The sequence below is a fragment of the Ursus arctos genome, unplaced genomic scaffold (assembly GCF_023065955.2).
Source record: "Ursus arctos isolate Adak ecotype North America unplaced genomic scaffold, UrsArc2.0 scaffold_16, whole genome shotgun sequence".
Lineage (NCBI taxonomy): Eukaryota > Metazoa > Chordata > Mammalia > Carnivora > Ursidae > Ursus > Ursus arctos.
Genome location: NW_026622830.1, coordinates 10096157 through 10111997, shown reverse-complemented (window position 1 = coordinate 10111997; position 15841 = coordinate 10096157). Strand labels below are relative to the sequence as shown.

At 53.0% G+C, this 15841-nt stretch overlaps 1 protein-coding gene across 3 annotated transcripts in view; it reads right to left on the bottom strand.

Moving 5' to 3' along the window:
- ATP9A (ATPase phospholipid transporting 9A (putative)) overlaps positions 1-15841 on the bottom strand; it is a 125877-nt gene that overhangs the window by 6581 nt on the left and 103455 nt on the right. For all 3 annotated transcript variants that reach the window (XM_026503752.4, XM_026503749.3, XM_026503751.4), the window contains 10 exons: positions 15752-15835; positions 14176-14346; positions 11576-11674; positions 8745-8834; positions 8475-8619; positions 7626-7690; positions 6162-6317; positions 3049-3113; positions 1515-1623; positions 781-838 (listed from right to left, as the gene is read on the bottom strand). In XM_026503752.4, the coding sequence (XP_026359537.2) occupies positions 781-838; positions 1515-1623; positions 3049-3113; positions 6162-6317; positions 7626-7690; positions 8475-8619; positions 8745-8834; positions 11576-11674; positions 14176-14346; positions 15752-15835 (1042 nt within the window). The remainder of the gene's footprint in view (positions 1-780; positions 839-1514; positions 1624-3048; positions 3114-6161; positions 6318-7625; positions 7691-8474; positions 8620-8744; positions 8835-11575; positions 11675-14175; positions 14347-15751; positions 15836-15841) is intronic.

Sequence of the window (15841 nt, the reverse complement as noted above, 5' to 3'; positions counted from 1 at the left end):
TCACCCCTGTGAATACACTGAACACGACTGAACCATGCCCTTAAAAAGAGTTAAGATAGTGAATCTTAGGTCATGTGTTTTTTTTTTAACCACTCCCCCCCAACACACACACAAAATGACGGAGGTAACTGAGAGACGCTCAAAGTGTCATGCCCCGTAACAAGGCAAGGAAGTGCAGGAGGCTACAGGGTACAGATACGTGTTTTTCTAGCACAGCAGAAACCAAAGAGATGGTGCATGTCCCATCAGTAAGACCCCCCAATATACAATGCATACCTGTAAATTATATGTTGGTACCTGGGCAGGCAGCACAATTATGTGCACATTATAAAACACACATCAAAATAGAAATAAACACCGACAGGGGTTTTGATATGTTCTTCCCCTATGAGTCATCTTACAGCCTCTGCAATCTGAGGGACCCTCCCTGGAGGCCACTGAGGTAAATACATCTTTCAAAAACTAGAACTTGACCTCAGAAAAAGTTTTGGAACATTCCAGAAAGCAACCACTTTTTGTTACAATGGCTTAAGCATTTGGCAGGTTTGGAGCAGTATCCGTTATCTTTTTCTCTGACTTTATCTCATGGGGCAGACAGCACCCCCTCACAGATCCACCACCGGGCTCAGAGTACTGGTCCCTGGAACGTGCCGAGCAGGGGCTCCCTTGGGGTGCACTGTCCCGCTCCTTAACCAAACTTCAGGGTTCCAGCTGGGGTTCCATGGACAAGAGAAAAGCTGACCCTTAGCAGGAGACCACAGGTGGTCTGGCTTTCCTTACCTTGATAGATGCTAATCAAAACCCATATTAAGAAGGTCTTGTAGGACAACGGTCTTCCCTAAATGAGAGAGCGAGAGAGAGCAGGTCACTGCCCGACCTGGCCCGTCCACTGTCAGCTGCCCCCCACTTCTCCTCCACTAAGCGGGCGACCTGCCTGTTTCCATCAAAACCAGTGTCTTGCACGTATCTGGACACATTAGAGAATTACATTTTTTAAAGAGAATTGATATTAAGTGGAAATAAATCTGCTCTTCTGTAAAATTCCTTGAGGACAAATAAATGAAATCATGCACACACACACCACAAACACCACACACACAAAACACACATGCCACACACACACACACACACACACACACACACACACACACCAAACATCACACACACACCACATGCACCTTTTGAAAGTGACACAAGGACGTTTCCAGGAGCAGACACCAGCTAAAGCTGCAGGATAGAACCGTCAGGGGCTTTTTCCTAAAGTTGTTAGTTGGTCTGTTTGCAGTTCACATATTACTGCACTGTTTAACGTTCTTTACAAGTGCATACACTACTATTTTAAGAAAAATTAAATAAAATCCCGTGCCTTCCTCTAAGAAACCACCAGTTCAAATTAGTATGTTCAAACCAGATATGGAGGGTCTGCGTGAAATAAATTAAAAGTAGGGAGCGAGAAGGGGAAGGAGGAGGAAGGGGAGGAAGGAATGAGGGAGGGAAGGGGGAGTCCAGTGAACCTTGAGGAGATCCTTGTAGAGCTCAGGGTACAGCATGGCAACTTCTGACTTGACATCTTTGTCCAGGACCAGAGAAAACACAGGAAACATGGTGTAAATGGTGGAGTACCTGGGGCGGGGGGTGGAAATCACCACAGGTAAGAAAGAAAAATGAGCAATCTGTTTCTCCAGCCTCTGCAGCCCAATTTCCATTCATTCCTTCAACAACCATCCACGGTGTGCCTACTCTGTGCCAGGGCTGGTTTTAAGCACGGGAGACTCAGATGAAAAACCGACAGAAACACCTGCCCTCGGAGAGCTTTCATGCTAGTCGGTGAGTCAACAAAGTTGGTAAACTACACTGTGTGTTGCAGGTAAGTGCTAAGACGGACACTCTAATGGGGGAAAGGGAAAGAGACATGGGGGTGGTGTGATTTTAGAGAGGGTGCCCAAAGGATGTGACATTTGAGTAAACACCATAAAAGATGAGAGGCAGTCATGCCCAAATGGAGGGAAGAGCATCCCAGGCAGAGAGAGCATCACGTGCAAAGGCCCTGAGGCGAGAGTGCGTCTTATCTGAAGAACAGCAAGGTAGCCAGTGCAGCTGGAGCTGAGTGAGGGGGGGGGGGGAGAAGGAAATGGGAACAGAGAGGGACGAGGGGTCCGGTCATGGAAGGCCACATGGAGCAAAGCTCCGGGAGCCCCAGCCTACACTCTGGCATGTTCTTTCGTTCTTCTGGGACCTGACAAAAGACAGTCCACTTGTCCAATTAGAAGCAAGCAGAATTCCACTGCCTACTCTCAGACTGAACTGGCCAACATAAAAAGAAGGCAGGCGTCCTTGGTAAGACTCTCCCCCGGGGCCAGCCCGCCTTTCTGTGCTTCCCGCCTCTTCACGACCAGGAGTGTGCCCTACATGCGTCTCCATCGAGGGCGTGTGTAACCAAACTCCACCTACCTGGGTAATTCACAGACTGAGCACATTCTCTGAAGGATCAAAAGGAACGTCATAAATTCCAAGTCAGGAATGGGGCTGGGTTTGAGGGCAGCAAGTGCCCAAGCGACAGCCTAGTCTAACAGGTCAGCGGCATGCAGCAGTGAAGCTCCTGTTAGGCACGTCCCCCAAGAGAGCAGGGCTCTGGCCCGCCTTAGAGACCCAGCAGCAGAATGTCCTACTGAGGCCCACCGCAGGGAGGGCACTTTCCAGAGCTCCCCTTTCACTTTTTCTAAGACCCCAGTGAAATCACTGAGTCTGTGAGCCTTCGATCTTGCTTTGGTTGCCAATCACCGATCAGCTCAGACTCTCACGGGCAAGCATTTGTCCATCTCCAGGTACAAACGGCCAAGGGCTAGGAACCATAAACATACTGTACTCCACTTCCTCAATCTGGTTACAGGCTTGCCAGTTCAAAAAAACTTACAAATTCGAGAAGGTTCTAAATTTCATCGCTGGCAACTTGGGGACTGAACAGTCTAGACACCACATTTCTTCTCTCATCTGTGGCATTTTAAGGAGGTTTCATAAAAAATTAATACCCTGCCTAGGTTTCCTTACCCAATGATGAGGAATCCTTGATAGAGAGGAACGGAGGCAAAGTAAAACACGGAGGAAAAGACAGCCTGTGCCAACGAGAAAGGAGGGTGTTACCAAACATTAAGACAAAATCCCTATGCTTATTATATAATAAAATAACACCCAACCCGTCACATGGCACAGACTTGCCCACCACAGTTTGAGTGCTTTAAGTCAATCAGCTCCTTTCACAATTGCAATCACCTTAGGAGGTAGGTACTGTTATCACCAATCCCTACTTACAGATGACACGAGTAAGGCACAGAGAGGTTAAGGGACTTGCTCAAGATCACACAGCTCGTAAGTGACGGGAGCCAGGAGTCATTCCCGGGTGGTTTAGCTCCAGAGACCACTCTCAGCCTCTCTGTGAACACCGACTTTAAGTGACACAGGCCGGACCCAGGAATACGCTGTGTGATTTCCGTGAATCCCCAGAACCCCCGTAAGATCAAGTCCTAATATCTCCGGCATTTCACAGGAGAGGAATCGAAGCAGGTAAGGGGCACTGCGGGGCTCAAGCCCAGCTCTGTCTCCAGAACCCACACTCCTGACAGCTCAGAAGCCCCAGCTCTCTGGCCATGCGACTGAGAAACAAGTTGGTGTAGGTATGGAGGCACCGAGACGTGGAAAGATACCCCACCCTGAGGACATACACCCATTACCCCGGAGGATTATGCAGAGAAGGCACAATCCTTCCTACACGACACATTCTACCGGTTTTGGAAATTTTTACAAAGAGCCCATAACCTGCTCAGTCTTTGATAGACGAGAGCAATAAAGACACTTCCAAACCCTCCCTGAAATATCTGCTTCCTGACTTGGAAAACAGTAGCTCCTGGCAGTGAAAACCAGGCCGGGGAGATAAAATCAGACCTGATGCTCCGTTACTTCCACCTCTGGGCATCTACAGGCTAATGGAAGGTAAGTGGCCTCAAAGCTAATTCCTATTCGTATAAAACCAAAAAGAGGCCAGAGACAACTAGAGGTTTTTCAAGAGCTGAATACGAGAGAGAGCCTGAGCCAGCCCGGTGATTAGAAAGGCTGTGTAACCAGAGGCGTCTCCCCCCCGTCACCTGCTGTGGCTGGCACAGAGCCCGGAGCACGGGTGCCACCTGGGGCCGAGGACCTGGGCAGCCCCAGCTGCACCCTCGTCATTATTTCAGAACTGGAAGGTGAAAACCACCTTTCAAATGACTTTACACCCAGGCTGGGCTCCAGGACAGAAAGGATGGTTGTAAAAATGTCAAGAATCTGGTGTTTAGTTTTGTAAATCAACGTCAAGAGCCTCCGTCCGCTAAAAGGGCCGGGCGGCCGTAGAGCCTTCATCCTGGAGGGAACACCTGAGGGGACAGGGAGCACTACCACCGCATCTACCAAAGAGACCAACGTCAAGGTGCAGTTCTAACAGGGACTTGCCCTTAGCTAGCCACTTTCAGCACAGTGGACAGGGGTGAAGGGCCCTTTTTCTACAGCCCAAAGAACAATTTCCCATCCTGGCATTTTTTTCTAAATTGCTGTTCAGAGTAACAACAGACAGGCATTACAGAAGTCAGCTCACCCAGCCCAGCGTGTGTACAGGCCCAGGGACAAGCTGATTAATCTCCCAGCGATTAAACCGTAGCGATATCTAGGAGCTAACATAAATTAAGAGTACAGACGTGGTCTGATGAACCGTAACAGCTGTTTGGGTGTAGATCGTGTTGATTAAAAAAATCACGTTAAGGCTCTAATGCTCACAAATACAATAGATATTGAAAACATAAAATCACCCCCAAAAGGCAAGGAAGAGGCCAGAGGAGGGGGAGGTCTCCTGTCCACAGAACAGCATCACTTCACCTACTCGGAAAGGCAGGACGCCTTTTATGTTGTGAGGAAGCACCTTTCCCACAGATTAAAATGTCACCTTACTGGATACATCATCCTGTTTGGTTTTTAAGCGTAGTGGGAAGGATGCCTTCGGCACTCGATGTCCTATAGGACTCTGCTTCTCAAAGTAGCCTTGTCCTCTAAGCAAGGCAGTCTTACCAGCCCCATTTCACGGATGGAAGACTGAGACCCAGAGGGGTGAGGTAACCTGCCCAAGATCTCAGAGATGGTTAGTGGTGTGGTCAGAAAGAGATGTGGTTTCAAGTCACATCATCCCTACGTTCTCACTACTTCACTGCGGTATTTTCACCAAATGGCCACGAAGGGGAATCAGTCAATAGTTTTTCAATACCCAAAGTGTTTTCTTTTCTACCCTTTGGCCTTCCTCCTACTGCACCCTCAGCTGCTACAGCCTGATGACAGATGTCGAAGTTGCTGGTGAGAGAGAAGGTGGGGTAAACACTCTAGAATCCTTTCGTGATTAACAAGATGGGAACAAGATGTTACTCCTGCCTGAGAAGACGAACCATCGCGACAACCCAGCTCGACTCCATCACCACCAACCCCCAGCCCCGGGACGGCTGGAGGCAGGACTGGGACATCGGAGGCACGTCAGGGCCACGGGCTACGCTGCCCTGCCTGAGAGCCCATGCAAGCCGAGGCAGCTGCGGGCTCCCTGGATCGGGGGCACTCAAGGAGACACCGCGATGAGGAGCACGGGCTCTGGAGTCCCCGCCCAATGGAGACTAACCCCCCGAGAGGCACTGCACACGTTTCTCAGCCTCGGAGCCTCGGACTCCCCGTCTGTACAATGGGCGCAGGCTACTGTCAGGACTGCACAAGACACTTCGCTGTGAACACGTGAGCCGGGCGCCCAGGGTATAGGAAGAGCTCGAGAAAACCAAGTGCTTCTTTAGTGGTTATTCTCTGCTGGCCCTCATCTGTACATTGGGAAATGTCAGCACCGGAGGATTCGCCCAGCATTTCACTCTGCACATTTCCCTCCAGCAAACCAATCAGAACAACTCTGGGCAGTGACGCCACACCTCCTTCCTGCCAAGCACGGGACAGGCACCCCTGCTGACGCTTGCAGCCCCCACCCCTGCAGCAAGGATGGCCCGCCCCATCCAAAGTCTATGGGCTGCAATGTGGCCCATAGGGATTTAAACCAGTTGGGTAAATGCTCCCGCGCCCCCCCCCCCGCCCCCCAGCCAGGGGCCCCCGCCCACCTGCATGGTGCTGATGCAGAGGCTGCGGTGGATGACGAACTGGCTGAGCGCGGCCGAGCGCTTGTAGCTGTTGCGGCCGTGCACCATGAGCAGGCGGCCCAGGTGCTTGAACTGGGTGACGGAGAAGTCTGCAGCCAGGGAAGCCTGCTTGCCTTCCTGAAACCCGCACAAAATTGGGCACCGTGAGAAGCACGCGAGGTCAAGGCAAACACGTGTTTTGTTTTGTTTTTCATTGAAAAAGCAAGATGGTGTAAGGAGATCTCTGGAAAACTTCAACGAGGAGCTGCTTCGGTTTCAAGCTGTACTCGGGAGGTGGCTTAAGTCTACATTTGATTTAAAAAGAGGAATTTATTTAAAGAAAAACATTCTGAATCACCCATAGTTATCATCTGGAGGTCAAGTGAATCTAGGACTGAGCCGAGGGGAGGGGGGGTGCGGGGGTAAGGCCCACCCCATCCTGTGTCTCAGAAGCCAAGAATCATCAGAGACGGGCACTTCACAACACTCTGTTCCTCTAAGAGAAATGCAAGGCTGCAGGGAGGGGCTGAGGCTACGAACAACACCAAATGGAACATTCCTGAGCCTACGGCTTCACACATTCATAGAAGTGCAACGTTTAGAATTCTCTCATTTTAAAAGCTTCATGATGGGTGCCACCGGGGGGGGGGGGGGCAGCATCAGAAGAGTCCGTTCCAATAACACTTCATTCAAAGATCACTGAATTCTGTAACTTTGAATAACTATCAGCTGGACGAGAACCACAAGATCAGAAAGGGGGGAAAGAATACAACAAAAGATTAGCCCGATTCATGACGCTGTGAACAAAACGCATAGGACAACATCCCTGGCCCTCACCCAGGGCCTCTGTACCCTTGTTATGCACAAAGTCCTAACAAACCTGGTAACCAATCTTCTTGCCTATTGTCATTTAGAGATCACAACTTAGGACAGAAGAAACCGTAAGAGGCAAGCACACAGGTGACGAGGACAGAAAGAGAAAAACTATTATAACACACCAGCTTTTAAAAAAAATGCAGCTTTTAGCAAGGGGCAGACCATGCCACATTCTTCTCTAATCCCCACGACATCAGCACATGGCGTGATAACTGATACTTTCATGGACACCGCGACAGCCATGGAAAAGTGCCGAGTACATTCACTGTGCCCTAAGGATAGAGCAAAACACTCTTTTTAAGCCTAGGCACATGAAAAATCAGCACTTGTTGTCTGTAAGAGGGGGTGATGCAGATCTCCACCTCCCACGTAATAAGACCAAGTGGTCATGCTTCGTGGTTCCTTATGCTTCGTGATGGAATCTAGAATTTTCAGAAGCATCAAAGGTGTGTTTTGAGGGAAAAGGAAGCCCCAGCTAGTGGAGCAGGGCACCTCCCAGCCCAGCACAACGACCTGACACCCTCGCATAGACCGCTGGGCAGCGAGCAGGCCCCCCGCACCCTCACTCACCTTTCCCTCGACACCCACGCCGCAGTCAGATTCCTGAATCATGCTGACGTCATTGCCTCCGTCACCTGTGGGCCACACGCGCCAGAGAGAAAAGCCGGGAAATTGGGGAGAGGCGAGAAACAGGATCCCCACATTTCATTCTTCCTTTGAATCATGGTGCACGGTTTGCCTTTCACTGTGTGCCTGCTTATCACTAAGCGCCTCTTCTGCCCTGCTCCGTGGACTCACTGCCACACCCCACAGCACCAGCTTCCCGTCTCACAGACAGAGCAGCTGAGCGTCAGAGGAACACCAGGGGACTGGCGAGAGCCCCAGCATCCAGCAGCGGCAGGGGGACCGTGGCCACGCCACGCCGGTGTTCACGACCCCCGCACCCCTGCCTGGGAGAGTGACGGCCTCTACGCTTACTGAGCCTGTACCGAGGCCCGTGGCCAGCGCTTCTTAAATCTACCCCTTTTCCATCCTCGGCAGCACCATTTGAGTGCTTATGCCCCCATTCTACCAACGGGCAGGCTGAGGCTCGGACAGTGGCCCAGGGAGCCCAGATCCAGCTCCACCGTGTGTGGTCGGCAGCCCTCTCTGCAACGCGGCTTCCCGCCTCCCGAGCAAAGGAAGAGCACACTCAGGAGAAGAGCCCCAGGGCACGCTTATCCCCTCTTACTCAAAGGGAAACACTAAAAATAATAAATAATAATAATAACAACAACAGAGCCAAAGTCTGTTGGGGGAAAAGAGCATGACCTACGTGAAGGGGCCTGGGGGATCAGGAACCCCGCAGCCGAGTCCGCCCACTCTTACGGAAAAGGAATCGGGCGCCGCAGCGGGACGGCGCCGGGGGCAGCGGCCTACCTACTGCGCACGTGAGCTTGCCGGTGCGCTCCTGGAGCAGGCGCACGATCTGGGCCTTCTGGGTGGGGGTGCAGCGGCAGCAGACCACGGCCGGGCACTGGCAGGCCAGCTCCATGAACTCGTACTCATAGTACTTAAGGCAAACCTGGGGGGAAAGGCGGAGGGGGTGGGTCAACCGAGGTCCCTGCCCCCACCCCCCCACCCCGCCAGGGAAGCAGGGAGGGGCGCACACTCCCGGGAGGACCCGGCCGGCGGGGTCCCTGCACCCACCTCCAGGGAGTCTCCAGAGATGACGAGGGCACAGTCATGCTTCCTGCGGAAGGCATTGAGCTCGAGGTGGGCCTCGCTGCGGTTGGTCACCTGGAAGGGAACGGAGGGGTGGAGGAGGCCTTGCTCTCCGGAGATGGCAGAAAAACAAACAGCGGCTTCCTGAAGCCGGGAGGAAGACAATGGCCACCCCAGCCAAGGACCCCTGCCCCGCCCCTGCCGCCAGACCAGGAGCCAAATTAAACCGTGTTTGTTACGATTCTGTGGGAAGTGGGAGGGCCTGTATACCAACTATCGCCTTGCACTTCCCCCAGGTCGGCTGTGGCCCACATAATTAAAAAAAGAGCTAACAGTGACCCCACTTTCATTGTGCGCCAGGCACCGTGCTAGGCACTTTCCACGGATATTTTCCCCATTTACTTCTCACAGCAACCCTACAAGGTGCATCATGATAAGAGCTGTACTTTACACGAAGGAAACGAAGGCACGGCGAGATCTGCGAGCCCGCCTCGAGTAACACATCTAGGGGCTGTGAGGCAGGCGTCAGAAGCCAGGCACCCAGCAGGGTGGCCGGCGTTTCTGTAGCAGACCAGATGCTACACACCGCGGGCTCTGCGGACCCTACAGCGCCTGTCGAAAGTACTCGACTCTGCTGTAGAGCCAAAGCAGCAACGGACAGTATGTAAATAAGGGGGCGTATCCGTTTAAACAAAACTTTATTTACAGGGGCGCCTGGCTGGCTCGGTCAGTTAAGCATCTGCCTGTGGCTCAGGTCCCAGGGTCCTGGGATCGAGTCCTGCATCCTCAGCCTCCCTGCTCAGCGGGGAGTCTGCTTCTCCCTCTGCCTCTGGCTGCCGCTCCCCCTGCTTGTGCTCTCTCTCTCAAAAAAATAAAATCTTAGGGGCGCCTGGGTGGCACAGCGGTTAAACGCCTGCCTTCGGCTCAGGGCGTGATCCCAGCGTTATGGGATCAAGCCCCACATCAGGCTCCTCTGCTGGGAGCCTGCTTCTTCCTCTCCCACTCCCCCTGCTTGTGTTCCCTCTCGCTGGCTGTCTCTCTCTGTCAAATAAATAAATAAAATCTTTTAAAAAAATTAAAAAAAATTAAATTAAATAAAAAAAATAATAAAACTTCATTTACAAAAGCAGGTGGCCACACGGACTGCCATTTGCAACCCCTGAATATCCAGAATGTAGAGAATACACAGAACATACGGTCGATTCTCATTATTTTCAGTAGTTACACTCTATATATAAAGTCACTGTGAACACTGCCTTGACAAATAAGGAACCGTTCACTGCTCCCAGGGGAAACACGGGCAAGGTTCCTATGAGCCCTTGGCCACAAGATTTTTGTCAATCAATACATACCTTGTTTTATATGTGTTTCTATTTAAACGCATCTTTTTTTTTTAAGATTTTATTTAGGGAGAGAGAGAGCTTGCGAGCAGGGGGAAGGGCAGAGGGAAAGGGAGAGAGAGAATCTTCAGCAGGCTACATGCTCAGCACAGAGCCCGACACAGGGCTCGATCTCATGACCCTGAGATCATGATCTGAGCTGAAATCAAGAGTCAGGTGTTTAACTGACGGAGCCTCCCCGGCGCCCCTAAACACGTCTTCTGAAATACATATTGTTGACTCACGATCACTGAACTCTGAACCACCAGCATTCTAACCCATGCCTGAAGGAAGCCCGCCCGACACAAGCACTTTCTCCACAGGGCACATTGGAGCCTTCCGGCGCTTCGCGACGCTAGACAGCACTCCAGCACTGTGCTGGGAGGGGGGATTTCAAACAGTGAAATCACTGACGGCACAAAAATGCAAAAAAAAAAGGGGGGGGAGGCCCTCGGTAGACCGTGCACTGTGCTCGCGTGCAGAACGAGAGCAGAGAAGGCGGGGAGTCGCCTCGTGTGACCCCAGCTGGGAATGCACGTCAGGCAACGACGATTCCCCCTGCTCCGCACATGTCCGTGGAGGACTCGGACAGCGCCCTGAGGACTGTGCTTTGGGCTGGGGAAACAGCTCAGGAAGTGAGTGCATTTGCGAATCTGGAATCCATGGCTGCTGGAGACGCACTGGATCGGCCTCCACATGCGACTCCCCCAAACTGCCGGGTCTCCAGAAGGCGGCGTGTGCCGTGGACCAAAGGCACGGGGTCCAGGGGACACGCCCAGGACAGGCAGAGTCCCTCCGCTCTCGGGGCACGAGGGCTCTCGTTTCGGGAGCGGGACTGCTGCACCGTGCCCCGAGGGGACCTCCCGCTCCTCCCCGCGCAGCTCGGTAAGGCCCATCTCGGCCCTTGGCTTCTAGCCTCGAGCAGCTCCTCGTGGCTGCACTGTTGGGGTCAAGTGCTTGCCACAAGGGCAGGAAATTTCCCATTTGCCCACCCCGTAAACCTCCTTCTAAAGGTTCCTAAAGGTTTCCTTCAGGAGGGCAGACAGGCCACTATCTGTGATCTGGAATTTACTTATCCAAGGACTTGGTCTTCAAGGGTCCAGTGGCATCTGGACTCGTCTGTACAAATTCCCGTATGGGCTTATCTGCATCCTTCATCCCGATTGTGTCTCGTGTCAGCTTCTCAAAGGGACTGTGACCCCCACCAGGTGAAGAACACAGGGCTATAACTACGTGCTTCTGAACCGCCACGAGAAGGAATCTGCAGTCTCACCGGGGCCACGCAGTACTCCCCCCAAACCGATGATGTACGTCCCCCCACCTCAGGTGGTTAACACGCGCCTCCGCCCCCTCTTTGGGGGTGCACTGGAGGTTCTGAGGTCCCTGGGCAAACGGCAGCATTGCCCCCATGAGGCCCCAGCGCAGACAATACTTTACCAGCCGAAAAACGTGGATGTCTTGGTTTCTGGTGACCAGATGTGCGTTCTTCGCCGTGCATGTAGCTGTCTCCAGCTTGTCCCCTGTCAGCATCCAAACCTGGAACCGCAGCAGAAAGGAGCTCCTCGTGGTCAGTGTTCAAGGCCAGCCTGCAGCTTGTGTCCGTTCAGTTTCCAAGAACATCAAGCTGAACTTCCTTTATTCCAAGCTACTCGCGGCTCGTGGTGTCCCCAGCACACCACAGGAACCCCCCACTTCAAAGGCTGGCGCAACACTTCTAGAAAACCAATTGGCCACACGCTTCCACAAACATCATGAAGCTCGGCCTCCGACCTCACCACCCCCCTTCTGGAAATTTTTCGTAAAGCAATAAAAAATTTCAAAGAAGGGGATGGCAGAATGGGTGAGGGGTCACTTGCATGTCCTACGGGAAACACTGATTTGTCACGCTGCATGCTGTCTTTCTATGTGGTGGGTTAAGCCAATGCTAAATGTGCCAAGTTCCTCTGCACCTCGTAACAGAGGATTCTGCGTTTCGCTGCCGCGGGCTCAAAGGGGCAGGTGACTTGCCCCGAAGTCACACAGCTAGCTCCTGTCCCGAACAGGCCCAGAATCCCAGTGTTCCAAGTCCAAACGGAATGTGCTTCCTGCCCCGCTAGTTTACCCACTAACCCTCTGTTCTCTCTGCCCCCAGCAAGGAAGGGCCCAGAGTCACTGCACAAAGGACAAGCCGGCAGTAGGGGACGAACAGGAAAGCAAACGGCAGTGGTTCCCAGAGCGTTCGACATACCAGGCGCCCATCAAGTGCCGTCCACGTTCAGTGCATTTGACCCTCGCGGTAACGTGATGAGGCAGGAAACAGCACTGAGAAGTCAAGCCGCTTGCCAAGGACTGCCAAAGCAGTCAGTGGAGAAACCAGATTCAAACCCAGGCAGTGAAACAGCCAGGACGCAGGCACCGGGCCCTTCTGGGGGGCCCTGGCCTCTGGGCTTAACCCTGGTGGGTGTCAGCCTCTTCTCTCAACATCCCTTCTGGCCGGAAAAAAAATTTTCTTTTAAGTGATCCCAGTTTGGTGCCAGTGTTCAGGATTCACTGAAACACAGGGAAGAAGCTGGGAGACTCAAGTTCTAGAAAACCACGGAGGGGGCTGGGGTGGCTCAGTTGATGAAGCATCTGCCTTCAGCTCAGGTCATGATCCCAGGGTCCTGGGATCGAGTCCGTATGGGGCTCCCTGCTCAGCCTGGAGTCTGCTTCTCTCTCTACCTTTCCCCCTGCTCGTGCTCTCTCTCTCACTCTCTCTCTCGAATAAATATTTAAAAAAAAGAAAGAAAGAAAACCATGGAAAGTCATCGGTGCAGCACGTGACTGGTGCCCCAGGTCAGGACGACAGGGGGACACTGCAGGCACGTGCCCAGACCTTAGCCCAGGGCCAGCAGCACACTTCCCACCTTGCTTGGCCTTGGTTGCCGCATCTGGGAAGGGGCTGAAGTAGAAATTTTCCAAGTTCCAACAGCTTCTGGCCTATGAAGGAGCTTATGCTCAGCCCTGCCTACAAACCCCCCTGACCCCTCACCCCTGCACTCCCTTCCCCCTCCCATCTGACCAGGGAAACCAGAAAGAGAAGTCCAGTCTACACTCTGGGACTAAAGCATCCCGCCTTTTGGAGAGAACAGCTTTGAGGAGAAGCTCAGGATGGAGCCAGAAGCGGAAACCAGAATTCCAAAACTTGGGAGAGAAGAGGTCTACGGAAGTTGCCAGTAACAAATCTAAGCACCACGGGGCGACAGAAGCAAGCCCTTTTTATTTTGGACTGTTTTTCCGAAAATGGGATCTTACTGACAACTTCCCTGCACTGAACTAGGCCTTTGGCCCGAAGATAAAGGACAGAATCTGGTTTACAGTGAACCACGCCCACATGCGAGGGAGCCCCCCATGGGCACGACTGTGGCTGGGGATCATCTACTACTGCGGCCCCCCTCGTTGGGGCCTGTGCCACGTACCGGCCCACAGACAGGATGGAGCGCTGCTTTGGGGAGGAGGCAGGCGGCAAGCACACCGCATCCAGGAGCTTCCGGCCAGCGAGGCTGCGCCTGCTTTGCTCAGGTCCTTTACCCGTAGCATGCTGCTCACACGCCCTCTGCTGGCCTCTCTGGATTAAACTTCTGCTTTTTTTTTTTTTTTTTTTTTTGTGGCCCCAAACAGTGTACCCATGGCAGTTTGTTGGTACAGGCGGTCTGTCCACGGAGTGGCCACTCATTCACCCAGAACGACAGGCAGATGGCTGGCCGGCCGGTCACTCAACAAGAATGTGCCCAACACCCCCAGCCTTGCTGGAGGGATAAGGGGAGGCACATGGTCCCGCCTTCGTGGAGCCCAGTGCGGGGGAGACAGCGGTGAAAGCAAACACACAAGACGTCTTCCAGAAGCAGGGCGGGAGGGGCGGGAGGAAGGCAGTGGCCCATCAGAGACGGGGCCGTGGGTCGCTGTCCGTGCCCGCCTGGTTCCTCTATTCCCACCTCCTTCCCTGCCCCCGTCTAATCGCTACACTCTGCTGCGGGGACGTGAATGGCAGCTGCCGGGCTCCGGCAGCACCCCCGTACCTTGATGCCGGCGTTCCGCAGCGTCTCCAGGGTGGGCCTCACGTCCGCCTGCAGCTGGTCCTCCACCCCCGTCAGGCACAGCAGCTCCATCTCCATCTCTAGGCTCTCGATCACGGTGGCCACTTTGAGCGAGCGGTCATGCACGCTCAGCTTGGCCTGGACATAGCGGGCCTGCGACACGGGAGACACGGCTACTGCTTAGGGTGGGGAGGTGCCAGGCTGACAGGCATGGAGAGCGGCACACCAAGAGGGGGACCCCGAGGCATGGCTGGACCTCAAAGGGATGAACGGAGACTTCCAGCGTCCTTCCAAGTCCATGGGCCCAGGCCCTGCAGAGGCCCTGGTTCCACCCTTTTCTCTAGACTTATCTGCTGTGCAACTTCGAGCAAGTAGCTCAACGTATCTGAGCCTCAACTGTTCTCATCCATGAAGCAGCAGTAACAGCCCCAACCTCCCTGGGTTGCTGCAAGGACTGGTACAACTCAAGATCTCAAAAACAAACGGCAGGCTCTCCCACACACAGCACACGCTTTGTGACCAAGGACTCTGATTACTGGGTTTTCTGAAGACGAAGTCCCACCTCCAAAGACCACTGACCCAACCCTTCAGTGTAGCCACTTTATAGGGTTAGCAAAGACATGGAAGAAAATCAAAATCCCCTAATGGGTTGTTTCAAACACATGCCTTTAAACTTGAAAGGATGGTAGAATTTATCAGGGCTAGAATTCTTGCTAAATAAAACCTTACAAAGAACTCAAGCACAAGGAAGAGACAGACTCAGGCACAGCTACTCTGGGTGGAGCAGGACAAGGACCCCAGAAACCTGTCCCCATCCACACCTCTCTCCTTTTCGGTCATACGCCCATGCGTGCACTGGGCTTTGTGCCAGGCCTGGGGATACAAGGACCTTTCCTTCAAGAAACACACAATTTATGGACAATAAACACACAAGAGAACAATAAGCCAGACATATTTACGCTGGAACCCTTGGCCGTGAAAATCAGTGCTCTAGTTCAACTCTTTTTACAACGTAAAGAGATGAGGACTCCAAGGGGGTGATCCATTTCAGATTTTCCAGAGGGTATACCTTGCGTCAGTGACTATCCTAAGTATCGGGATGTAAGAGCAAACTAGACTGACGACGGTCTCTGCTCTGGAAAGATTTTATTCCAGGAAGGAGATATGAAGAAGAATATTAGATAGACACATAGAAACAAGGTCATCCTAGATGGGGATGAGCACAGTGAAGAAAGTTAAGCGGGTGATGGGTGGCGAGCAGTGAACTGGGGCTGCCTTAGATGGGGCATCTGGGAAGACTTCTCAGAGGCAGTGGCATTTGAGCAGAGACCCACAGGAAGCCAGGGAGCAGGCCACGGAGCTCTGTGTGGGAAGAGAGTTCCAGGCAGAGAGAAGAGCAAGTGCAAAGGCCCTGTGGCAGAAGTGAGTGTGGGGTGCTCAGAAAGGACCTCAAGCATGGCTACAGCAGAATAAGCGAGGGGGAGACGGGGAGGAGACATGACCAGAAAGGTAAGGGTAGGGCTGCAAAAAGTAACAGAACGGTCCCAGGACCACTTACTTCAAAGTCTTGATATTGCTCTTCTGCTAGAGACTTCTTCGCCACCACGAGCACCCGCAGACCTTCTCGGGCCATGTTTCCACACTGCAA